The sequence below is a fragment of the Mus pahari genome, chromosome 4 (genome assembly GCF_900095145.1).
Source record: "Mus pahari chromosome 4, PAHARI_EIJ_v1.1, whole genome shotgun sequence".
Taxonomy (NCBI): domain Eukaryota; kingdom Metazoa; phylum Chordata; class Mammalia; order Rodentia; family Muridae; genus Mus; species Mus pahari.
The window spans coordinates 66,972,000-66,996,976 of record NC_034593.1 but is presented as its reverse complement, the minus strand read 5'-3'; the positions used below and the strand labels follow the sequence as shown (position 1 = coordinate 66,996,976).

Here is a 24,977-nt window from a genome sequence, read left to right as displayed (position 1 = left end):
ACTTAAGAATTTAGACAGCAATAAACCAAATAACACAATAAAAATGGGGTACAAAGAATTTTCAAGAGGAATCGTGAACAGCTGAGAAGCACTTAAAGAACTGTTGAACATTCTTTGTCATCAGAGAAATGCAAATCAAAATAGAATACCATCTTATACCAGTCAAAATGGCAACAGTCAAAACTCAAGTGATAGCACATGCTGTGGAGGATGTAGAACAAGGAAACACTCTTTCATTGCTGGTGAGAATGAAAATTTGTACAACCTTTGGGAAATCAATCTGGTGGTTTGTCAGAAAATTGGGAATAGTTCTATCTGAAGACCCAGCCATACCACTCCCAGGAATATACCCAAAAGATGCCCCACCATGCCACAAGGACACGTGCTCCACTATGTTTACAGCAAATTATCCAAGATAAGGGATAAGGACACAAACCTACTCACAAAATATTGACCCCAAATTTTGTTTTGCCTACAAGAAATACAGAAACAAAATCATAACAGAGAGTATCCAACTCTGTCATCCCATGGACAGGCACTAATGCCTGAATACTCACTTAACAATCAAAGAATTCTCATTGCATAGAGGTTTGCTTCAGAGGGAGGTATTCAGGATGACTAGTGCTGCTCTGATTGATAACTGACTTCCCAAGAACTGTAGTGTAGAAGATGCATGCTAACAGCCTGGATCCCTTCTTCCCTCAACCCATTTTAGTCTCAATTCTTTCTAATAGGTTTGATTGAATGACTAGACACTTTGCATACAGATGATTAAAAACTCTCTGGAATATTATAGTTTTATTCTAAATCTACAAGCTCTCCTAACAAATATTTATGGTTTATACCTCTGTCATAGTAAAAGCAATGAAAATATTACCTTATGACTCTAAATATGTCTAAAATTCTAAGTCACACTGACCCCACTGATTGACTTGCCTTAGCAGAGCTAACCTCTCAGTGGTAGCAGGTGTTATATTTGGGTAATATATCTGCTGGATGCTTGGGAGACAGTGAGGAATCACGGTAAAGAAAGCGGAATGTAATTATCCAGTGGGAACTCAGCCAGTAGAGTAAGATAAATGTTCTAAATTTACAAGGAAGGCAGCATTAGGATTTTATGCTATGCTTCAGCTATGAATATGTTCCTGACTCAGGTACAAAGATACCATACAATTGTTTTTATCTCCACTAGTCTGGCCCTCCTAACTATGCCAACAAGATGCTTATGTCTCTAGGAATCGGGACATGAACCCTGATGACATTTACTAAAGGAAAACAGATTTGTCTTATGTAGACACGTATCTATACTGTATAGATAGTAATCTATACAGTAGGCTCTTAGAGAATGTGTGTTGCTGCTCAGGGTGTCAAGCTCCCTGAATGAGAAGTAGAAGTTAGATTGCCAAATATATCAGCTCCTTGTGAGAGGCTGAGTGATGCTTAAGGAACATTTTTGGAGGGAAAGTGTTAGTATTTTTGAACTCTATGATTCATTCTCCCTAACTTCCTGTCTCTCTTGGCCCTCCCTGTGTCTCTCTGTCTCTGTCTCTTCCTCTCTCTGTCTTTGTCTTTCTGTCTCCCTCCTTCTCCCAAACCGCAACCTATGTAAGCAATTTCCAAAGTGGAGAATATATTTCCAGAATTCAGCAGAGGCACAGAAGCTGTGATCTCATGCAGATGGCTTACTTAGGAGAGTAAAATTAAATTATTTCCTTAACACAGGAATGGATGAGGAGGATCCCACAGCCTCCACAGCTCCACAGTCTAGTTGTAGAACTGGGTTTAACTACATCGACTATAAAGAAGCCTTACAAGTGTATTTTCTTTCATCTCAATATATGTTTGTCTTCTCTTATAAAAAAATGAATTTTGTATTTCTATTGTAAGAAAAAATTAGAAAATCCTAATTATATAACCTTATTTATTTATGTTTAAGCTTATTGTTGCCTTTATCAATGGAAACTTTATGTTAATCACTTAAAACTTTATCCAGATAATCCCAGAGGAGGCCACTGAGCCCTCTGGAGGAATCTCCACACCGCAGGTCCTCGGGATCATGGGTGAGTGGAACGCAACATTAATTCCAGAGAATCCAGGAGGGGCTTGTGCCAGCAGAAACAGGGTCAAAGGAACACCACCCGCCCAGAGGCGGGGTTCCGGTCCAGTGGGAACCTGCCACATCTCTTCATAACCTCAGTGGAGGCCGCTGAGCTCTCCGAAGACTTTCCACACCACAGATCCTCAGGATCATGGAAGAGTGGAACACAACTCCAGAGAATCCAGGAGGGGCTTGTGCCAGCAGAAACAGGGTCAAAGGAACACCACCCGCCCAGAGGCGGGGTTCCGGTCCAGTGGGAACCTGCCACATCTCTTCATAACCTCAGTGGAGGCCGCTGAGCTCTCCGAAGACTTTCCACACCACAGATCCTCAGGATCATGGAAGAGTGGAACACAACTCCAGAGAATCCAGGAGGGGCTTGTGCCAGCAGAAACAGGGTCAAAGGAACACCACCCGCCCAGAGGCGGGGTTCCGGTCCAGTGGGAACCTGCCACATCTCTTCATAACCTCAGTGGAGGCCGCTGAGCTCTCCGAAGACTTTCCACACCACAGATCCTCAGGATCATGGAAGAGTGGAACACAACTCCAGAGAATCCAGGAGGGGCTTGTGCCAGCAGGAACAGGGACAAAGAAACACTGCCCACCCAGAGGCGGGGTTCCAGTCTGGTCTGGGACACCCCTGCCATCTCTCTTCTGAATACCAGCAGAGGCAGCTGAGCACTCCGGAGGAATCTCCACACTGCAGGTCCTCAGGATCACAGGAGGAGAGTCGGCCTACAGGGAGGGCTCTGACCCCAGGACTCAGAGGGAGGATCAGAGCTCCAGACTTCTGGACACCTGCCTTACTAGAGGAGAGCTTGCCTGCAGAGAGTGCTCTGGCCACAGGGAAGCAGGGGAGAGTTGGATTCCCAGGAGTGCTGACAGAGGCTAAGAGAATCACAGGAGGAAAAAACTCCAGCCAGAGACAGCTTGAACATTAAAACCAGAGATTTCCAGATGGCAAAAGGCAAACATAAGAATCTTACTAACAGAAACCAAGAACACTGGGCACCATCAGAACCCAGCGCGCCCACCATAGCGAGTCCTGGATACCCCAACACACATGAAAAGCAAGATGTGGATTTAAAAACATATCTCATGATGGTCTAGAACATTTGAAGAAGGACATTAATAACTCACTCAAAGAAATACAGGAGAACAATGCTAAACAAGTAGAAGACCTTAAAGAGGAAGCACAAAAATCCCTCAAGGAATTACAGGAGACCACAGCTAAACAGGTAGAAGTCCTTAAAGAACTACGGGCAAACACTACTAAACAGGTAGAAGAAAACAAAAATCCCTTAAAGAATTACAGGAAAACACAACCAAACAGGGGATGGAACTGAACAAAACCATTAAGGATCTGAAAATGAAAGTAGAAACAATAAAGAAAACCCAAAGGGAGACAACTGTGGAGATAGAAACCCTAAGAAAGAAATCAGGAACCATAGATGTGAGCATCAGCAACAGAATACAAGAGATGGAAGAGAGAATCTCAGGTACAGAAGATTCCATAGGGAGCATGGACACAAAAATTAAAAAAAATGCAAAATGCAAAAAGACCCTAAATCAAAACATCCAGGAAATTCAGGACACAATGAGAAGACCAAACCTNCAAATAATAGGAGTAAATGAGAATGAAGATTTCCAACTTAAAGGGCCAGTAAATATCTTCAACAAAATTATAGAAGAAAACTTCCCCAACCTAAAGAAAGAGATGCCATGAACATACAAGAAGCCTACAGAATTCCAAATAGACTGGACCAGAAAAGAAATTCCTCACGACACATAATAATCAGAACAACAAATGCACTAAATAAAGACAGAATATTAAAAGCAGTAAGAAAAAAAGGTCAAGTAACATATATAGGCAGGCCTATTAGAATTACTCCAGACTTCTCACCAGGGACAATGAAAGCCAGAAGATTCTGGACAGATGTTATACAGACCCTAAGAGAACACAAATGCCAGCCCAGGCTACTATACCCAGCAAAACGCTGAGTTAACATAGATGGAGAAACCAAGGTATTCCATGACAAAACCAAATTCACACAGTATCTTTCCACGAATCTAGCCCTTCAAAGGATAATAAATGGAAAACAACAACACTAAGAAACTACACCCTAGAAAAAGGAAGAAAGTAATCCCTCAACAAAACCAAAAGAAGACAGTCACAAGAAGAGATTCCCAATTTTAACAACAAAAATGACAGGAAACAAAAATTACCTTTCTTTGATTTCTCTTAATATCAATGGACTCAATTCCCCAATAAAAAGACAGACTAACAGACTGGCTACACAAACAGGACCCCAAATTTTTCTGCTTACAGGAAACCCACCTCAGGTACAAAGACAGACACTACCTCAGAGTAAAAGGCTAGAAAACAATTTTCCAAGCAAATGATGTGAAGAAACAAGCAGGAGTAACCATTCTAATATCAAATAAAATTGACTTCCAACCCAAATTTATAAAAAAGACAAGGAGGGGCACTTCATACTAATCAAAGGGAAAATCTACCAAAATGAACTCTCAACTATATGCTCCAAATGCAAGGGCAGCCACATTCATTAAAGAAACTTTAGTAAAATTCAAAGCACACATTGCACTTTGCACAATAATAGTGGGAGACTTCAATACCCCACTCTCACCAATGGACAGATCCTAGAAACAGAAACTAAACAGAGACTCGTGGACACTAGCAGAAGTTATGAAACAAATGGATTTAACAGATATCTAAAGAACATTTTATCCTAAAANAGAAGTGGGAGTGAGTGGGCAGGGGAGCAGGATGAGGGGAGGGTATAGGGGACATTCGGGATAGCATTTGAAATGTAAATGAAGAAAAAATCTAATAAAATAATTTAAAAAGAAACTATATCCCAAGTTTTTTAATGATCTTAAATGCTTTAATATCACCAGCAATTTAGCTTTGCTCCCCCCAATAACTTAACAAGGTATTTTTTATTTTCTAGTAGCTTTACAATGACTTTTTAATAACATTATTTTTTACTGAAGACTTAGGAAAATAATGCATCTTGTTTCTCACAACAAGAGGTATTAATTCATCTTTCCTATATAACTTATTCTAGTAAGATATATTTTCTATTAAATTAGCATATTCATTGATTATATATTCTATAAGATTAGAGGGAGAATATAAAAATGTATAAACAAAGCGCTCTGGAATGCAATCTACTAAAATGGCTCACACCAGGATATATGCATATTATAGCTGTATCTACAGCTTATATAAGACAACTTTTGCTTCATTTATTTGATAAGCAATACTTAATATAAAAAAATTCATGAGAAGTGATTGACAGACCATCATTATTTTGAAGAGCTTTTTATGAATAACATTTTAATTGACATTTATTACTAACCTGACATGGCAGTCAAATTTGCATCTTTGATGAAAATTTCAGTGACCCCAAGGGCTTTCAAGATGTCTTTTAAATCAATTTCATGTTCCACAGTGAACCTGGAGAAGATATGGGTATAAAATATGTAGTTACAGCAATGTCTTACCTGGAACAAGGATATATGCTTAGCATGTTGACAAAAGTGTATTTTGTAGTACATCAGATGTGGGACCTTGGGCCTACTCTCCTTCTCAACTGTGAGCCTCCATCTGGATTGAACATATGCAGGTCATGGTCAACACTAAAGAAGCTGGAATTCAATGGTATTTTTGTCTCATTTTTGTCTCATTTTTGTTCTTTGAAAGTTTTTTTTTAATGTCTTATTAGTTTCTGGATTATATATTTTAATTTTTCTGGTTTCTGGGGAAAGGTGAGAGAGAAAGGAATGGGAAATTCTTGGTTTTGTTTATGTGATTTTTAGAGAGAGTGTGAAATCGTGAGGATAGAGGGGTGAGGAGAGTCTAGGAAGAATTGGAGGAGGAGAAAGCATGATCAGAATATATTGTAAAAACTATTGTTTTCAATAAAAAAGAGGAGGGATAAAAGAGTGTGATAACACAATAGGATTTAAATTTATTAGTAGAGAAATATTTGCTACACACACAATTATAATACAGTAGAGCTTTCATTAAGTCGTATGTAAAACTCATAAATGAGGACTGGTAAGGTGGCTCAATGGGTAAAGGCACTTGCCACCCCTTTCCCTCTCTAAATATAAAAACATCTTTAAAATTTCTTGAATCAGTAATTTTCAAAATATTGTGATGCAGTAAATAGTATTCACGATTTCCAAACTGATAACAACTGCAAATTTAGTCACCCCTACCCTCCTACCTGGTCTATTGCTACTGCCTCTCCATCCCTCATCTAACATGGACAGTTTTTAAAAAGTGTCAAATTTAACTGTACAATTAGTAAGATAAGCATTTCAAATCCATGAAACCTCTTTCTATAAAAAATCATCATTGTGGTTATACTTAACTCTGGTACATAAATAAGCATATTTTCATGATGTCATCACAAAAATATTTATCAATAGAAATTAGGTAAATATTATGTGTTCAATGCTGTAAGTTTGTACAATTACAGATGAACTTTTGAAAACAAAAATGATTTGAATTACCATGCATGATTTTGTAATAAAGAAATAAAACAATTATCATAGTCATAAATAAAATCTTAACTTTATATAAATTGTTTCTTTGGTTAAAATACAATCTCTCTCTAAACCAACGAGTCATATTATTAGTCATTCTAGTAAGAGATATGGAATGAACATACTTAAACTTTTTAATAAATGAGAACATGTTTAATACTTTAAAGGCAAAAACACAAGCATATGTCAGGAAGAAATGTTTTTTCTTTTTCTGAGGCTGCCTTTTGCTGAGTATACATGCTGCACATAAATAAACAATCTCTGTCTTTAATGAGACAAGTAAAACCGCCCATTATTTTAGTCTAGATTCTAACACTGTAAGAAGTAGAAGGAAATAACTATTGAAATTAACACTCAGATATGAAGAGGAGTTACTGGGAAAAATAATTTTGGCACGTTAATGTTTCCCATAAAAAAAAAAAAAGACTAAAAGGCAAGTATCTATATATCAAACATACTAATCCAAACAATAAAATTACTATGGTTTTACTTTAAATTATACTTCTATTGGTTATTTATATACCATAATATGAATATTTGTTGTGAAAATAGAACTGTTCTACTTTATTTTAATGTTTGAAATATCCTGAATACAAAAGCCCATCCCATATCAATGCAAAAGTATCTAATATGTAGCTTTTTCTATGATTTTTGTTCAACGTTAATAAAAAGCTGTCAATAATCTTCAGTTGTCTGTTCCTGTTTTTTTTTTCCCTTACAAGCAACTGAAAATTGTGTTCACCTCTCTCCTCTTAGTAAAAACTATTAGAATATATATTACTATCACCCCCTTAAACACATTTTACATATCATGTGCTGTTTTGTATCATGATGTCATACAACCCCAGAGCAAAGGATTGTTTTCTATAGGCTACAGACAAACAAACAAAACAAAAACAAACAAGCAAACAAACAAAAAAACAAAGTATAAAACAAATCTAAGTCACTTGCTCTAAATTAATGGTAGAAACGTGAGGACAGTAGCCGAGGTCTTTCTGACTACAGTTTTCCAAACTCCCTATAGATCTCTGGCCTCAAATGTAACATGTAGCTGAATATGACTTGGAACGTCTGATCTCTGGAATTCTGGGTTTGAAAGTATGTGCCACCATGCCCAGCTTATGCAGTGCTAGGACGCGATCTCAAAGCTTCAGGACTGCTAAGCAAGCGCCCTGTCAGCTAAGCCTCAGCCTTAGCCTTCTCTACAGCCTTTACGGACGGTTGGTCTTTCAGAATGGCCATAGAAACTCTGGTATGAATGAAATGAAATGTACCTGTCTGTTAGGACAGAAACGCAGTTATGAAAATGAAGCTTACATTGTTAGAATAGGATCAACACATGAAAACATGAAACATTACACTGATCCTCGAGTTAGCTGTTAGAAGCACTTGTATCTTTGCTCACACAGGGGCTCAGAAGCCACCGCCTTCATCAAGTGCTAACTCTGCAGAATGTGGAGGAACTTTGCCACTGATTACAAGAACATACACCTGTTTCAGCACAGTCACTCTGTTACAAAAGAAAAACTAAATTTATCTTGTGTAGCTATTTCCACTTCTAATTTGAGCATCATCCATAGAGAGGGAAAGTTTATAAAATTCCTGAAGAAGGGGACACAGGGTAATTAGCTGAGCCTAATTTAGTAACAGGCAAGTGAGCTAAACTGCTTCATAATTGAAGAATAACTCTTAGAAAATGAAATTTTAATTTTTCTTCTGCTGCCATATTCTATTTCTCAGTGGACATAACCTGGAGCACCCATTTTCTAGGGAATGTGGATGAGTTAGAATATATAATATTTCTTAAGAGCTCATTTAGAATTCTGCTAAAATACCCCTAAGTGACTTTATATCTTCATAGAACTTATGGAAACACTGCACTGAGCTTATGGAATTTAATAATGGCAGCACTAACACTGTATTGAATTTGTTGTATTATTTATGAATTTCCTATGGGAAGAATATTTAACTTCATGAAAAAAATCACTGGATGAGATTTAACGTGAGTTACATTGCTTACAACTTTATGCCTTAGGCAATATTTTATATTCAATTATTAATATTTGTAATTAAATATTACAGTTTAAAATATCCTGCTTTATAAGTATATGTATATAAAATCAAATTTTATATTTTAACATAGTATAAAAGACTTTATATGTGTTTGTGTGTGTGTATATATATATATATAGTCTTCATATTCAGTCTCTCTCTCTCTCTCTATATATATATATATATATATATATATATATATATACCCACATATATATTTCATTCACAAAGTCAAACCATCAACTATGTTTTTTCGACAAAGTATGCAGTTATATAAAAGGCAACCTTTAAATATTAACTTCTAAAATTGGAATGCATATGAATTAATAAAATTTAATAATCTAGATGTATTAATTTATTCATCATTTAATATATATACAAACTTGTATTTGAATAATTTTTAATATAAAATGAGTCCTAGAACTGTACTGTTGTGTGCACACAAACATCTACATATTATATATGTTATTAATGGACATATGTTGCTCTCTAGGTTAAATTATTCATCATGCTTGTAAGACCGTAGCCAATGGAAGGCTTCCTGGGAGGTGTAATGGCACAGCTGACCATCATGTCTGTGTAAACAATACCTGGAGAAGAGCGCTGTAAATCAGTGCAGGAATATAAATGGATACCTGGGCATGGAAAAGCAATCATACATGTGGCATAGCTACCAGGAAATGGAAACAACATGCTGTTAAATTCGGATGTGCTGAGAGGCCTGAGTCAGAGTCAAGAAGAGAACAATAGTCACAGTAGTAAACCCATGCATGTATCTTATTCTTTTGCCACAGGAGGGATTTCGAGTAGATTTGTTTCCTGTTTATACATGAGTGTATATCAGTACCTACTACAGTGGCTTGTTTGGAAGTGCTTCCAATAATAGCAGAGGTTTTCTTCCCAGCTATAATCAACTTCATCAATAGACAGCATTTAGTGCTGAACACACCAGAGAGTTGATGGACATTTCTGGGTAGGATCATGTCTGTGTTAATGAATATTGAAAGGAGAAGGAGAAGGAGGAGGAAGAGTGAAGGAAGAAAGAGAAGATGGAAGAGATGGGGGAAGAACAGATGGGGGAAGAAGAGATGGAGGAGGAAGATTTGGAGGAAAGGGTGGATGAAGAAGGGCAAGAAAGGAAGAAAAGTGGGAAAGGAGGATGAAGGAGAAATGGGAGGAGGAGAAAAGAAGAGAACACTTAAAATTCCAAAGCATCTGCAGGAGATTTTCTGGACCACAGCAGTGTGCTATGCCGAGGGCCACACAGGACATCTTACCTGGGCAAGTACACTTCCACCTTTTGTTTCTTTACAGAGTTTGCCCATTCTTCGATCAGTTGTGCTTTGAGTAGAGGCTCCAGTGTGGCCAGTGGGACTTCCTGTCTGGACAGTGCCAGCATCATGCTGATCTCGTCTCCCTCATAGGGTATCTCAAGGACTTGGTAGATGCCGCCAGCTTCATTGGATCCATCACTAAATTCCCCTAAAAAATAAAAATTAAAAAAAAAATAAAAGCTTTAATACTCATATCAAAATATTGAGAAAATGATTTCAGTTTTTAAAGTCTTCACTTAAGAAGAATGTTGGGTTCTGGAGAAACACCCAGTAGTTAAGACTCTTGCAGAGGACCTGGATCCCAGTACCCATACAGTAGCTCACATCCATATGTAACTTCATATGCAGGATATACAGATCTCTCTTCTGGCTGCTTCTACAACCAGCACATGTGCTACACATGCATACATGCAAGAAAATCAATGGTACAAGTAATTAATTCCTTTTAAAAATAATATTTAGAAAATAAGAAATTTAGACATCTAAAGCAAAATGGTTTATTTGAAAATAGACCTTCAAAGTAAATTAATCCTCAACTCCAAAAAAATGTATTTAAATTGAATTCCCAGAATTATCTCGTTTTTCTGTTCTCTAGGCTGGTTTTTTTTTTTTTTTCTAGGCTGGTTTTTATTTTTAAGTAAGATAGTTCAATTTAGCACAGTGAAAAACTCTGATTCTAAAATAAAACTCAGGCTTCATTTTGGATGCATCCAACATGGACATTTACCTGTATTCTCTCAAATTTTAAGAAGACATACATAGTGCTGCACTGCCCTGTCACTACAACTGCAAGATTCAAGGTTGACATTACCAGCTAAAGCAAAATCTAAACACTACACATGCACACCAAGTATATTTGTGCTAAAACAACTCTCAAAGTCAGCAGTTAAGTAAGTGTGGTAATTTCTTTTGTGTCCCATAAATTTAGCAAAATTTCTCAGGAATGTGTGCATAGACACACAAACATACACAGGGAGAGTCTTTAGATCACAACCTTTTGTCATTATTTTAAATTTTCTCTATCATCAAAACTAAGAATAATATTTCTGTAATGAATGTGTTCCTAAGTAGATTAGTTGAGAACAATCTTGGTTTTCATATAAATAGATATTTTCTTTCCTATTTTGACTACTAGTTAGAACTGTTAGTTCTAACACATATTCTGTTACAAGTACATTTCTGTTAATGACTTAACTAATTACTATAATTCAAGAGGAAATGATACCTTAAATTTTTGAAGAGTTCAAAGAAATTCAATGAAAATAATGTCAAAGACAATGACTTGCATCATGAAGTACAATTTCCTCAGTCCAAAAAACAAACAAAAAACCCCCAAAATCAAACAAACAACCCTACAAATCTGAGATTTAAAGTGTTTTAAGATTAATTTACAAATTTTCTGTTTATGTATATGGACCTGGTTGTATATGAGTGAACTTCAGGTGTACAGATGCTCATGAAAATGAGAAGGCATCAGACCCCCAGAACTGGAGTCTCAGAAAGTCATGAACTGTCAAATAAGGATTGAACCAGAGTCTTCGACAATAGTACCAAGTGATTTTAACTGATGAACTATTTCTCTGAGCTCTGATATTTAATTTTCTTTTCTTTTCTTTTTTTTTTTTGAGACAGGGTTTCTCTGTGTAGCCCTAGCTGTCCTCAAACTCAGAAATTTGCCTGCCTCTGCCTCCCAAATGCTGGGATTAAAGGTGTGCGCCACCACGCCCGATATTGATATTTAATCTTTTAAGAAAGAGTTTTCAAAGGACTGTTTAGATAATAAAGTGATAAAGGCAGATGACCTTGGTGCCAAGTTTAATGAGCTTATTATGGTTCCCAGGACACATTTGGTGGACAACGAAAACCAACTCACTTCAATTGTCCTCTCTCCTCCATATATGTTCCATGATACACAAGCTTACAAATAAACAAGCACATTTTAAAAAAGAAAAATATGTAATAAAAACTGTGGAAGACCCAACAAGCAGCTGAAAGAGTCAGATATAGATATTTGCACCCAACCAATGGACAGAAGCAGCTGACCCCTGTGGTTGAATTAGGGAAGTCCGAAAGAAGAGGAGGAGAAGGGTGACCAGCAGTCTCAACTAATCTGGACTCCTGGGGATCTCTCAAACACTGGACCACCAACCAGGCAGTATACACCTGAAAGAAGCCCCCAACACACATACAGTAGAGGACTTCCGGGTCTGTGTTCATTCAGAGATGATGTACCCAATCCTAAAGGGACTGGAGGCCCCAGGGAGTTCAAAGGTTAGGTGGACTGGGGTGTGGGGACATTCTCATAGAGACAGGAGTGAGGGAAGGAGGTATGGGATGTGGAACAGTCAGAGGGTGGATGGGGGGGGCAAATAATATATGGAGTGTAAATAAATAAATTTAAAAACAAAAAAACGAAACAAAACAAAACTAAAACTAAATCAGGTTCTGAATGGACCAGACGGCCAAAGCTCATCCAAAAGCTAATGGTTATGGGTAGTAAAATAGGATATGGTTATCCAAGATTAGAACATTTTACATATATGTGTGTGTGCAGGTGCAGACATGCCTTTGAAGCATGCACTTGCCTTCTTCATTTGATACAACATCTCAAATTGTTTCACTATTCTGTATGCCAGACTACCAGTATCATGAGTTTCCAGGGAGCCTCCTAGGTCTTTCCCCTATGTCAAGGTATACACACTGGGAATATAGATGCACAATATAGGGTGCAGGTTTGTTTGGGTTCTGAAGATCCAAATGCAGGTCCTTATGCTTGCATTTCAAATGCTTTACCCATGGACACATCTTGCCAACCCAGCATCAGATAACTTTAGATGAGTAAAGCCACTTGGAAGGTGTAATGAAATTTATAAATTAAAGAAGTCTGTTGGAAAAATGTCAATACCAGTAATATTCAGTCATGATCTAATGGCAAGCCTCTGGAAATACAGACAAGCAAATCATACCAGAGCCCAAATTATATCCACAAGGAGTTGGAGCAAGAAATATTTCACATTTCTAAAAGATTTGTTGATATATGACAAGAATTAAAAAAACACTAAATTTCTTACCATAATAAAATTCTCCTTGTTGATACATCATTGGAATCTGTACTTCACTTTCATCATCTTTTGTGAAGGAGAAAGTTCTGGTATTTTCAGGTCTAAACTGAGACTTCCAGTTCCCTTTGAAATATACAGCATTGATGAGGGCCAAATGAGTGACAGCATCAAAGTCCCCCGGAGACACCAGATCTTTCAACAAACCTTTTTAGGTGAAATAGATGAAAATTCCCATTAAACTGAAAAGTGAAAAGGCTAACAAAAGAATTATCAATACCACCATCTCATAGAGTGGTCCCTAAGGATGTAAGATGAGTATATAATAGAAATAGAAGTGTCTTACTCCTAAAGGAAAAGTGCTAGGCATACACACTTAATTATGTCAGTAGCAACAAAGACATCCAAAATGAGAATATGCCTATTAGCATTCTGACACAAAATTACTGACTTATATCTAAAAATTATATTAGCCTTCACAAGTTCCTTGGCAAATTGAGTTATTTCTATAAAACTATGAACACAGGCAAAGTTCAAAGTTCATTTTTAAAGATTAGATTATTTATATTTTATGTGTATGGGTGTTTCCCTGAATGTAAGCTTGTGTATCCCATGTGTGACTGGTGCCCCTAGGAGTCAGAATAGGGTATCATCATACACACTGGAACTGGAATTATGGATGGGTGTGAGACACCACAGGTTGCTGTGAACTTGGGTCTTCTGGAAGAGCATCAAGTGCTCTTAACTGCTGAGCCAATTCTCTAGACCTCAATTTCTATTTTTAAAGGAGGCACATAAGCATAATTGAGTTCAAACTTCACCCCCTTGAATATTTATAATCTTCCTATTGTTTTGATGAGATACAAACAGATGATGGAAGGCAGATTTAGCTCATGATAAAATATTTTCTATCATTTGAAATCTTCTTTTCAAGTCTAATTTGAAAGATAACAGGTTGCTGCTATTTGCTAAGAGTGCCCAAAAGAATTAGAAACTTGGCATATTTTAATTGAAAGTTAGCATATGTTAATAATGCATTATCTTTCAGGTACATAATTATACTTTTTGAATGCTTAAAAATGTTAAAATGTCTCTTTATATGACAAATTAATCTCATAGTTGAAACAAGTAAGATCAAATTTATTTAATGTTTACTTATTTGATCAACCATATCACTTCTTAAGCAATATTGCAATAACTTTGTTCTCATATAAGATTTCAGAATAAAACTATTTGGGGAATTTTGACTTAGGATTTCATAAAATGAAGAGTTATACCAATCTACCTAAAATATTAATGTATTTTAACTAATTTGTTTTTAAGTTTTCATATGTCATATGTACTGTCTATTGTATAAATTATCCACATATTCTCCTACATTAATTTTCTCCCACTTTCTCTTCCATTAGAATACTTTAAATTTGTTTCACTTTTTATTGATTATTATTTTAATTATCTTCCTGGCTAACTGGAAAATAAATGATGAAATTTTAACCACCTAGATGTCTTAAAAATATTTGAAATATGAATGAGAGGGGCTGGAGAGATGCCTTGGCAGTTAAGTACATTTGCTGCTCTTACACAGGGCCCGGGATTGCTTCCCAGCACCCAGTCTCACACGCCAGTTGTAGGTGATCTGAGGCCCTCTTTGGGCCACCATGAGTATGCATACATACACTGTAGCCTACAAGGTACACATAAAATAAAAATAAATCTTAAACGAATAACAAATTAGAAATAAAATGGGAATTATGTGCACTCAGCTTCTAATTCCTCTTTCCTCTCTACTAGTTTGGGCTACAGTGGAGCACTTTTTTGAGTGACTACTATTCACTTCTTAAAATTATCTACTCCCTTTGTGGCTGTAAAACCAAGGCACATCTTCAAAATTTAATTTTATTTCTTTCTGGTTGAGGACTTTCATCAACCAGAGAACCCAACTGGCAGATCATCAGAGCTAATAATCTACTCACGGCCACAGAGCTAACCTACTTTATAGAAGTGTGGGCACACATACATCCCAAAGTAAAAGGAGGTTCAACCTGAACTAAATGGAGAAAGAAAGAACATACTGTTTGTATAATTCTCCACCCATTTATTGATGTAGTTAGCCACAGCCACATTTTGACTGAAGTCCACATGATTGACTTCTGCGTTAAAGTACATTTTCAACATTTGCAAGAATTCCTCATTGACATGAAATCCATTTTGCACAAAGAGCGAATTGGCAATTTTCATCACATATTGGCTTTCTTCGGCAGAGGCCATACTAGAAAAATCCCTCAGGAAAGAAAATTCTTCACCTGAAAGATGACAAAGGATGGCAAGTTTATCAACAGAACAGACATGGTGAAAGATCACTGCCACACAGTGATAGACATTAGGAGAGCAGTGGTGCTGGAAAAGCAGCAGGTTTGCTCTTCAGGGAGACATGGCAGGAATCCTCCAGCCTCCCGTGCTATTTCTAGATGTTCAAATTAACTTGGTACACTTTACCAAGTGATACCCCTTGCTCTTTTGTGTTAGTTCTGCAGAGTCGGAGATCAAGCCCGGCACCTCACATGCAAGGGAGGCTGAACTCCAGCCTGAGATACGGCTTCGCCTTTCACTGTTACTGGGATAAAGTCTTCAACAACAAGAAACACATTTAAGAGCTTTTCTTTCAAATCATTTGACTTAATTGCATTCAGTTGGTCTTTTCTTTTGTGTGTGTGTGTGTGTGGGGGGTCTGGGTAGGGGCTACCAAGAAAATTTTACCTAAAATTATCTAGAAAATATTCCTTTGTATTTTACTCCTGTATATTTTATTATCATCAGATTATTTAAATATCACAAGTAGAAAATTCATTAATTCTTCTTAACTTCCTAATGAATTTGTTCAAGTGTACACTAGAAAGAAACATTAAAGCAGAAATCATACTCCATTATAAAATTATGTATATTATACATATGTATATATAACATATAATTTTTATAATACTGAAATATTTCAAGGACCTTGGATATTATGTAAACAATGAGAATATCATCAGTTTTAAGTAAAATGTAATAATTTATAGGAATTATGATGTCTTTCTTTTATAATTCATCACAGTTACCTTTTCATGATAATTCACAGGGGAAATTACAGAACTACTTTTTGTTTTCTTTAGCATGCATTTATTTTACTAATGTGTTTTATGTAAATAATGTTGTTTATTTAAATAATGTTTTTTGAGAAGATATACTTTCCTTAGATTCACTTCAGCTATGACCGGAGACAGAAATGAACCCTTTATTCTAACCTTTATCATCAGGTTCTTGTAAAAGCATAATTTCTTACCTCCAGTTAATATTGTTTTCTCTGGCATAAAGCAATTATGAATGAATTCACAGTTAAACTCGGATAATTGTAAGAAATCAAAGCCAAGTACTCACCACCTCTCAGGCCCTCATATCCCATTGAATGGCGGATTTCTTTCCGAGTAGATCCTTGAGCCCCAAGCTCCATCATTCCCATCGCAAGGGCAATGCTTAGTGGAGAGAAGAGAATGTTATCATCTTCCCCGGTGCCTCGAAGGTGGTTATACATGTTCACTGACCACTCAGCTATGGTTTCAGCTGGGAACGTTGCTCCTGTCACCACACTTTGCACGGCCAGCAAAGAAAGCATTCCAAGGTAAGCCATGATGGTTTCAAGTCTGGGGGACAATAATTTATGGATTAACAATTTATTGATACTTATATTAATTTATATTACAAATTATATTAATATGTATGTATTAAGTATCTCTGACATATAAGTTAAAAAAGAAAAAATAGTACTTTGTAGAGATATATGATGAATTTTTTAAGAATATGCTGAATTTTTAAAAACAATTCAATATTAACTTATTTGTAAAAAACAAAAAACAAAAAGAACAAGGCCTATTAAGGTGTTAAGGATCTGTTTCTGCCCCCTCCCCACTGTGTGTTTGTGTGTGTGTGTGTGTGTGTGTACAAGTGCTTGTGATTGAAGGCAAGCATGCTAAACATTTACTGTAAATCCAAGTTAAACCCCTGTCCTAGTTTGCTTTATTTTGCTATGATAAAAATTGATGAAAAGCAATTTGTGGAGAAAATGGTCTATTTGCCTTTCTTATGCTTCTTTTTACTATTTACTTATTTATTACTTATTTATTGATTGGTTATTTTATTTATTTACATTTCAAATGCTGTCCCCCTTCCTGGTCCTGGTTTCCCTTCTGCAAATTCGCCATCCCACCTTCCTCCCCTCTGCCTCAATAGGGTGTTCCCCACCCACCCACCAACCCACCTACCCACTCAGCACACTAGCATTCATTCCCCTATGCTGGGGCACCAAGCCTCCACAGGACCAAGGGCTTCCCCTCCCACTGATTTTATACTTCTTATATGCCTTCCTTATACACTTCAGGCCCACCTGCCTACTGAAGGTGTTAAAGTGAGCACAGTAGGTTGGCTCTCCTGCGGCAATTAGAAATCAAGAACATGGAGGATAGACAATGCCCATGGGTGAGATTAATAGACAAAATTCTTCAACTGAGCCTTCTTGCCACATCTATCTATACAGATATCTACATATCTATAGATGTACATATGCATATATTCCATGGCCTCTTTTCCTTTAGAGAATCTTGACTGAAAACAAAGCCTAACATTATCCAAATATTTCTGTCTATTGCAAGTGCCAGTTTCTAGAGTTCTCCTACAGACTGAACAGTGATGAAAGATCTGGCGCTCTTGTGCTCTCTCTCTCTCTCTCTCTCTCTCTCTCTCTCTCTCTCTCTCTCTCTCNCNCACACACACACACACACACACACACACACACACACACACCTCCCACTAAGTCACTATAGGCATCTGGAAGGCAAAACAGTTTATTCAAACAATTAAGCAACTTATTTGTTCTTGATCATTTTTTAAATCCACCATTAAAACACCACATAGAGTGATATTGAACAAACACATTTGGAAAATTGTATTTTAATTAGAGTTGATAGTCTCAATTAATCAAGGCACAGTGAGCACAGGGATTGGCTGCGGAAGAGAGCACCTTCCCACAGGCTTTCATCCAAAAGTCTCTAACTGCTCTGAACTGTCACCAGGGTGTCAGAGGACTCTTTGGTCACTTTATATGACTCTTTCACAGTTGAGAGATGGATACACGTTTACTTCTTTCCTGAGGAGTCCCAAGGTCCTCTCCATAACCTTCATCTCCCTGCTTTTGTAATATGGCTAAAGAAATTCAGGCTCCTGTAGGAAGGCAGACTCAATAGGGCCTCTCACAATCTATGTTTTGGGGACATGGTCCGACCACTGGGAGGTAAGCAGCAGCACAGGCCATGCTCCCGTGATTCAGGCAGCACTGAGGATCTACAGCTGCTGATCTTTCTTGCTTCCTTGGATTCCTCCCAGACAACAGCTGGAGCTTCCTCTTTCTGAATTCAAAAAGAAAATTAGAAGAATCTCTTCTAAAAAGAAGATTTTTTTATTGTTTAATTCATTGGGTGTAATAATCCTTAGTGGATCATAAATCCAAGTCAGATTCAAGAGTTCAAGTTGGTTTTACTTTTTCACATTTATTTACTTACTTATTTTGTGTGTTTGTGTGTAGTGGGGCATGCACATGCTAAAGAGAACAACGTGAGGAGAAAGTTTCTCTCCTTCCACTACATGGGTTCTAGGCACAGAAATGAGGTCATCAGAATGAGGTCAAAGTTAGAACATTAATTTGATGAGTCATCTCAAAACCCCAAAGTCCATCTTTTTAGTCAGTATACTCAGCTCTCTGGAATGCCATTTTAATTTCTTCCTTCTGAGGGGAGGGACTAAATCTGGGCCCCATGACTTTCATAATATTAACTATTATTGTAAGAAGGAACCAAACTGAAGTCATTTTGAGTGAAACTTCCATTTTGAATAGAGATCAAATAAAGTTTAAGTTCCCATGACCTCCCTAGGTAACTATTACCCTGCTTGGCAGAAAGACATGTATGTACCTGGGTAACTGATATTCCGGTTAGCAAGTTGAGTCATGAATGCTAGGCAAGTCACTTCACCACAGTTGAATAAACCAACAAATGGGAACAGGATAAGTGCAACACAAAGACATGTTCCTAAGGAATTCTATCCTTAAATCCTGACTGGTGGAAAAATGGAACTGTAACCTGGCACAGATATTTGTGATTGTCAAGCTTATAGGATCTGTAACATTCTCAGCTCGTGAATCGGTTCTGTGGCCCTGATTGATCAGTAGGAACTTAATTACAATAATTGTTTTATTGTCTGCATTAACCTGGTATTTGAATTGTGTTGGATCTACGCAGACAGCAAAACAATATGGAGCTTCTGGAGATGGCTCAGTGGTTAAGAACTTGCTACTCTTTCCTTGGCCCCAACTTTCTACCAAGCAGCTCATGACTGCTCAGTAACTCTAGTTCCAGGAAATTTGACAGCCCATTCTAGCTCCTGCAAGCACTGGAATACATGCCGCCTTCCTACACACATCTGCAAAAAAAACAAAAATGAAATTAGATCTTAACAAATGGTGTGGCGAGAATGTTCAGTGGATAAAAGCTCATGCCACCAAATCTGAAGGCCTGAGCTCTATTCCAAGGGACTACACGGTGCAGAGAGAGAACTACCTTTGAAAGTTGTTCTCTAACACCAGAAGCACATTAACTCCCTCCAAAAATAAACCAATGCAGTCATTTAAAAGTTTTACACATCTACATAGTATGAAAATAAGGAAGACTTTTATCTGTGAGTAAACAATGCAGTTCTTTAATACAAAACTATGCTTGGAACAAGTTTCAAATCTGAAGGTAACACAAATATACTTTATTCATATAAATCAAAAGTATATTATCAATATAGCCACTAAGCTAATAATAAGTCTACTAAATGTAGTCATAGCATTACATGTATCTCACGAGATAATTGAACCTTGCTTAAATTTTGTGGCCCCCTTGTAAGTAGTGCTCCCATTTTATCAATGAAAATACTGTAATACTGGAAGAGCTTCTGAACTTTCCCATTATCATAGGAGTTGTGTTGTCTCCCTTCAGCCTCGAAGCAGGCTTTTGCAGACCTCTACTGCCACTAGCACAGGGCCACCTGTGGTGGTGTCTTCCAATCTGCCAAGCCGGCTCTATTGTTGCACCTGCCACTGTTCTTCAAAACAGTGGCCTTTCAGGGCAGTTGCCACTCCCTGCTGATAAGCTCCTGAGATTCTCCTGAGACGCCTTCCTGAAGATCCGCCTACCGGCTCGCACCTGAACTACGCTCCAAGAATGGGGGGGGGGGGGATGGTCTTCCCCTGCTTTATAAACTCAGAACTTTATTAAACTTGTGGGCTTTGATCAGGATTCCTTGTCTTAGCCCCTTTCTTTCTTGCCGCTTTTTCCCTTTCAGCCCCAGCCTGCCTTTCAGGACTGACCCAGTTCGAGTGTGGCCGCGGGCAGTCCACTCAGTTCTGGACTCAGAACTAGGGCTAAAATCATCCTTACATGGCCTGGACTATGTAAGTCTCTTTCTGGTTTTGAATAAACCAAGATATGAGTCTTAGAAAACAGGATTTACTGTGTATTGAACAGCTCTAACAAGTAAGATGCATTCTCTCAGCCTTAGTCCCCATCTGGAAATGAAAAAGTTAACCCTATGGTACAAAATTATGAAAGATATAAGTGAAAAATGTTATGTGAAGTACTCATATTTTAACATACCAGTTACAATAACAGGGGCATTACCATGAGGAAAAAATGTTTCTATGTTTCTATCTCTTAAATAAGAGGCTATAAAAATGAGAATTTATCATTCCTCCTGGCCTAGCTAATATATCTTTGTGCACTCATTTAGCCAGGAGTGTAGAGGTTCATGAAGATATAAAAATATTTCAGTACAGGCTCTTGTCCTTAGGCACTTCACACATCATGGTGTGAGAATATACATTTGAATATATGGTCTTACCTTTTAGAGAATATCAATCCTTTAAAGTCAGGACAAAGTCAACTGAACCACCAGGAAAATGTGTCACATTGATGACAGCAAATGATATTCTTTGTGCAGGATAATCAGCCCCCCCTGATGGCACTGCCCTGGACTACAGCAAATAGTTCAGACATGTGTTTGGCAACCCTGAATTCTGCAAATCTTCTGATCTTTAGAAAGCCATTGTCAAAATTATTAATATATCCTCCAGTAGTCAAAGGACTCTGGTAATACTCAGCAGGTATGTTTGTGGGAAGTGGTTTTTGGTAAGGCCATGAACAGCCAGCTATGGACAGCAAATCATACTAGGAAATTAGGGGCCTGTGGCTTGGACCATGGTAGCAGGTCAGACCATGAAACATTTTTCAAAAATATAGGAAGACCTGCATTTGAGAAGTTTACATACCTAGCCTCAAAAAGAGAGCTTCCAGTTTATAGGCCAAATTTCCTTTGTTCTCCTAGTTATGTATTTCCAGTGCTACATAAACCCATCTTGGGTTATTTAACTTTTGGCTGGGGCATGCTTTTATTTCCCTAATGTACCTTGTAAGTGTGTGTGTGTGTGTGTGTGTGTTCCCCATGTCTCATCAGGCCTTGGTTTCTTCTCTTGGAAACACTTCTCCTAACATCCTACAAAATACTAGGGCCTCACGATTAATCATAATAACTAATATATTCTCAAAGATGTTCAAGCCTACTGCTCCAGTGTGCATTGCTAAGTGCTCCTGTGGGTTTTAAAACTCTTTGACTTGCATGAACACTTTGAATACCTTCTGGCTCAAACAGGGCTCCTCACTCTATCAAGGACTTTTTTCTTAAAATATCAATACTGGGTTCTAGTTTAACTGTTTCCCCTCATATTCAGTAGGTTTTCAACATGTCAATATTGTATCCCATGCATCTCTTGCTATGTTTACTCAAAAGCCACATATGCAGTTACTGACTTTTGATTCATGCTCCAGAACTAAAGCAATGGGTACATTATTCTCTATTTACTACCCTCTTCAATCTAACAGGCTGGCAGTCTCCAAACAGCTGTCTCATCAAATCATTTTCTTGACTTTACAAAAATTCATAAGCCCTCTCACACCTGTAGAAGAATACCCCAAGTATTTAGTCTCGTATGTAATCTGTTGCACTGTGGCCTTGTATATATAAATTTGTATACAGTAACTTCCTTCATACTCCCTGCTGATTTGCCTGAATCCCTTTGGAAATCCAAATCCCAGAAGTACTTCTCTTTTTGCTAGCTTGGGCAGCCCTTTCTAGAACTACCTTAGTAGAGTTCCCCAGGCTGCAATTCTAACCATGACTCAGCCGCTGACATGAAGCTACACACTCATGCTTAGCTTCTTGGTTTTTCAGTTAGAATTTCAGCAATGTCCTCCTCTGGTTCCATCTATTAAAGGTGATTCCATATATGAAGCATCTCATTTAGGGTTTTGAGAGCACCAATGAAGAGCATTCTTCTTTGTGTACACTAGCCTAACAAGAAGAAGCACTAAATGCATTACACGAAGGAAGTGACAAATTGCTGCTTACTGAATTAGTATGGTATCATACATGAAGGTACACAGTGCTATAGCAGAAGAAACAGCCAGAGACGCTGCGGTTTCTAAACGCTAAGCATTAATTCAATCTGAGCCAAAGGATAGTAGCTCATTTTCATTTTTTATTCTTTTTGATAAAGTGTTTCCTCATTGAATGTGAAGTCACCTTTCCAGTCTGATAAAGTGGCACTGTCACCAACACTGGTATAATGTGACAGTTGGCCACTGGAAGCAGTCAGAACATGGGTAGCTCCTTGAGCAATTGCATAGGGGCCACCCAAATGCTACTGTGATAACATTACTCTATAAAAGGTCGGGCCACTAGTATTAACAATCAACATCTCAAGCCAGGAGCTCTCACATGGGCTTGCTTGGTTTCGAGATTTATTATTTACAACAGACAGAATTGAATGCTCTAATGCAAAAACTACAAGGGGCTACAGTGCTGTAGTAACAGTAGATGGATGTTATAGTGGTAGAAAAGGTTGAAGAATTTAGCTTTGAACTATTGTTAATTTTGCATTTCTCCTCATTATCAGTGGTAAGGTAGGTTATGTGTGTAGGTGACTATATGTGCACACTATATTAAAAACCCAGCATAAAGCACATTAGGGAGCAACATTCTTATAACTGGCACATGGAAATCATATAACTAAATGCCATCACAATTAAATAGACAGTTTTGATTTTTAAATCTTCTCAAGTGGCTGAAAAGATAGCTAGAGAGTAAAGAGCCCTTGTTATACTTGCAGAAGACAGGAGTTCCATTCCTAGGACCCATCTAGTGAACCTCACAACAACTACCTTCAACTCCAGACCCAGGCCATTTGACACCCTGTTATGGCCTTGAATGTCACTCATATGTGCATGGTACATACAAAGATACACACGCATATACACATGAATAATCTCAGGCCTCTGACATGGCTTAGCAGGTAACCAAAACTCACATGGTAGAAGAAAGCTGTCCTCGGTTCTCCACAAACATACTGTGACACATCCACACCCCACACAATACACTCCCTAGTACGTGCACAAGTAAATAAATAAATGATTAAAAAACAAAAACAAAACCTTTTCTGGTACCTAACATAATTAGTGAAGCAATTCAAATTATGCATCTTATTGGTGTTTTAATAAAACAACTATTTTACATTTGAAAAATGTTTTCATTATTGGACATTAAGAAAAATGGCTAGAGTTACTTTCTCCAGAAAAAAATGTCAGGTATAAATAACTAAAGATAACTAATAGAAGAGAAAAGAGAGGAGAGGCACTGGAGGGAGACATTTCTCTTTCTTAACCTGAATGGTTTTGTGTTCAAGAAGTAGCACATCTTTTTTATTTTGCTTTAAGTTTTAAAAACTTTACGATAAGCATTTGGAAAAGTGTTTGAAAATGTTGCAATTTTGGTTAGTATTCACTTTCTTGATAAAACTTGAGATAAGTTGAAAAATCCAGCTTTTTGTTTCTCTGTTTTACTAAGAGAAAGGCATGCATTAGATTAGCAATGATGACAGAAAAATATATTGAATAATTGGTCCAAGACAGAAAAACTTCACTACTTGTTAAAAAGAAAAAAAAATTACTGTTCCTTAGCAGAACATAGTTGAGAAAAATTTCGATTTGTAACATGAAGCATCTTTCTCCTCTTCCATAGTTTTAAGTTTTCTGAAATAGGAATAAATGTACTAATTCAAAGAAACCAGCCAGTCTCCAGGCGAAGAGGCAAGTTTTGACATGGTGGCTCTTTCTGGCTATGCTGAGACTCAGAAAACAATAAAGGCAGCTCCTTGTATGCTGACTGTCTTAAAGATCTTTAGAGATTAGCAACTGCTAGAAGCAGCTTTGGTCTGATAACTCTTATCTACCTTAAATTCAGTCTGCCCAAGAACAAGGCATGCCTTTTACCTCTCCCTGTAATCTCCTACTCCAGTAAAGAAGGTGGAAGAATATTTGGATAGACTTTGTCACAAGGTATTTTTTTTTCCTCACGTTCATTCAGCTTTTAAAGGGAAAGCTAATTTCTAGTTAGTAATTTATAACTACACCAAATTGCCTATATTTCCTACCTAGCCCCTGTTGTGAAGAGGGTTTAAGCTTTCACCATCTTGCCCTTCCTTGAGGGCTCATTTTGTGTGGCTTCCAGGCTATGCATATCAAAGGTAGTTATAGATTTTTCACCCTTTAAATTCTCCACTGTTTCAGAAAAACTGAATTGTTAAATCTGTAGATAGAAAGTCTGAACTTTCCTACAAAGCAACAACTTGGTCCATTACTCTTTCTTTTATCCAAACCAAGCAACTCAGCATATCTT

General features: G+C 37.4%; 1 protein-coding gene across 2 annotated transcripts in view; it reads right to left on the bottom strand.

Annotated features, from left to right (window-relative positions):
- Positions 1–24,977, bottom strand: part of Serpini1 (serpin family I member 1) — an 89,733-nt gene that overhangs the window by 15,154 nt on the left and 49,602 nt on the right. For both annotated transcript variants that reach the window (XM_021195992.2, XM_029537954.1), the window contains exons 2-6: positions 16,539–16,801; positions 15,194–15,424; positions 13,134–13,328; positions 10,006–10,210; positions 5,482–5,579 (exon numbers count right to left, since the gene is read on the bottom strand). In XM_021195992.2, the coding sequence (XP_021051651.1) occupies positions 5,482–5,579; positions 10,006–10,210; positions 13,134–13,328; positions 15,194–15,424; positions 16,539–16,788 (979 nt within the window). In that variant the 5' untranslated portion in view covers positions 16,789–16,801. The remainder of the gene's footprint in view (positions 1–5,481; positions 5,580–10,005; positions 10,211–13,133; positions 13,329–15,193; positions 15,425–16,538; positions 16,802–24,977) is intronic.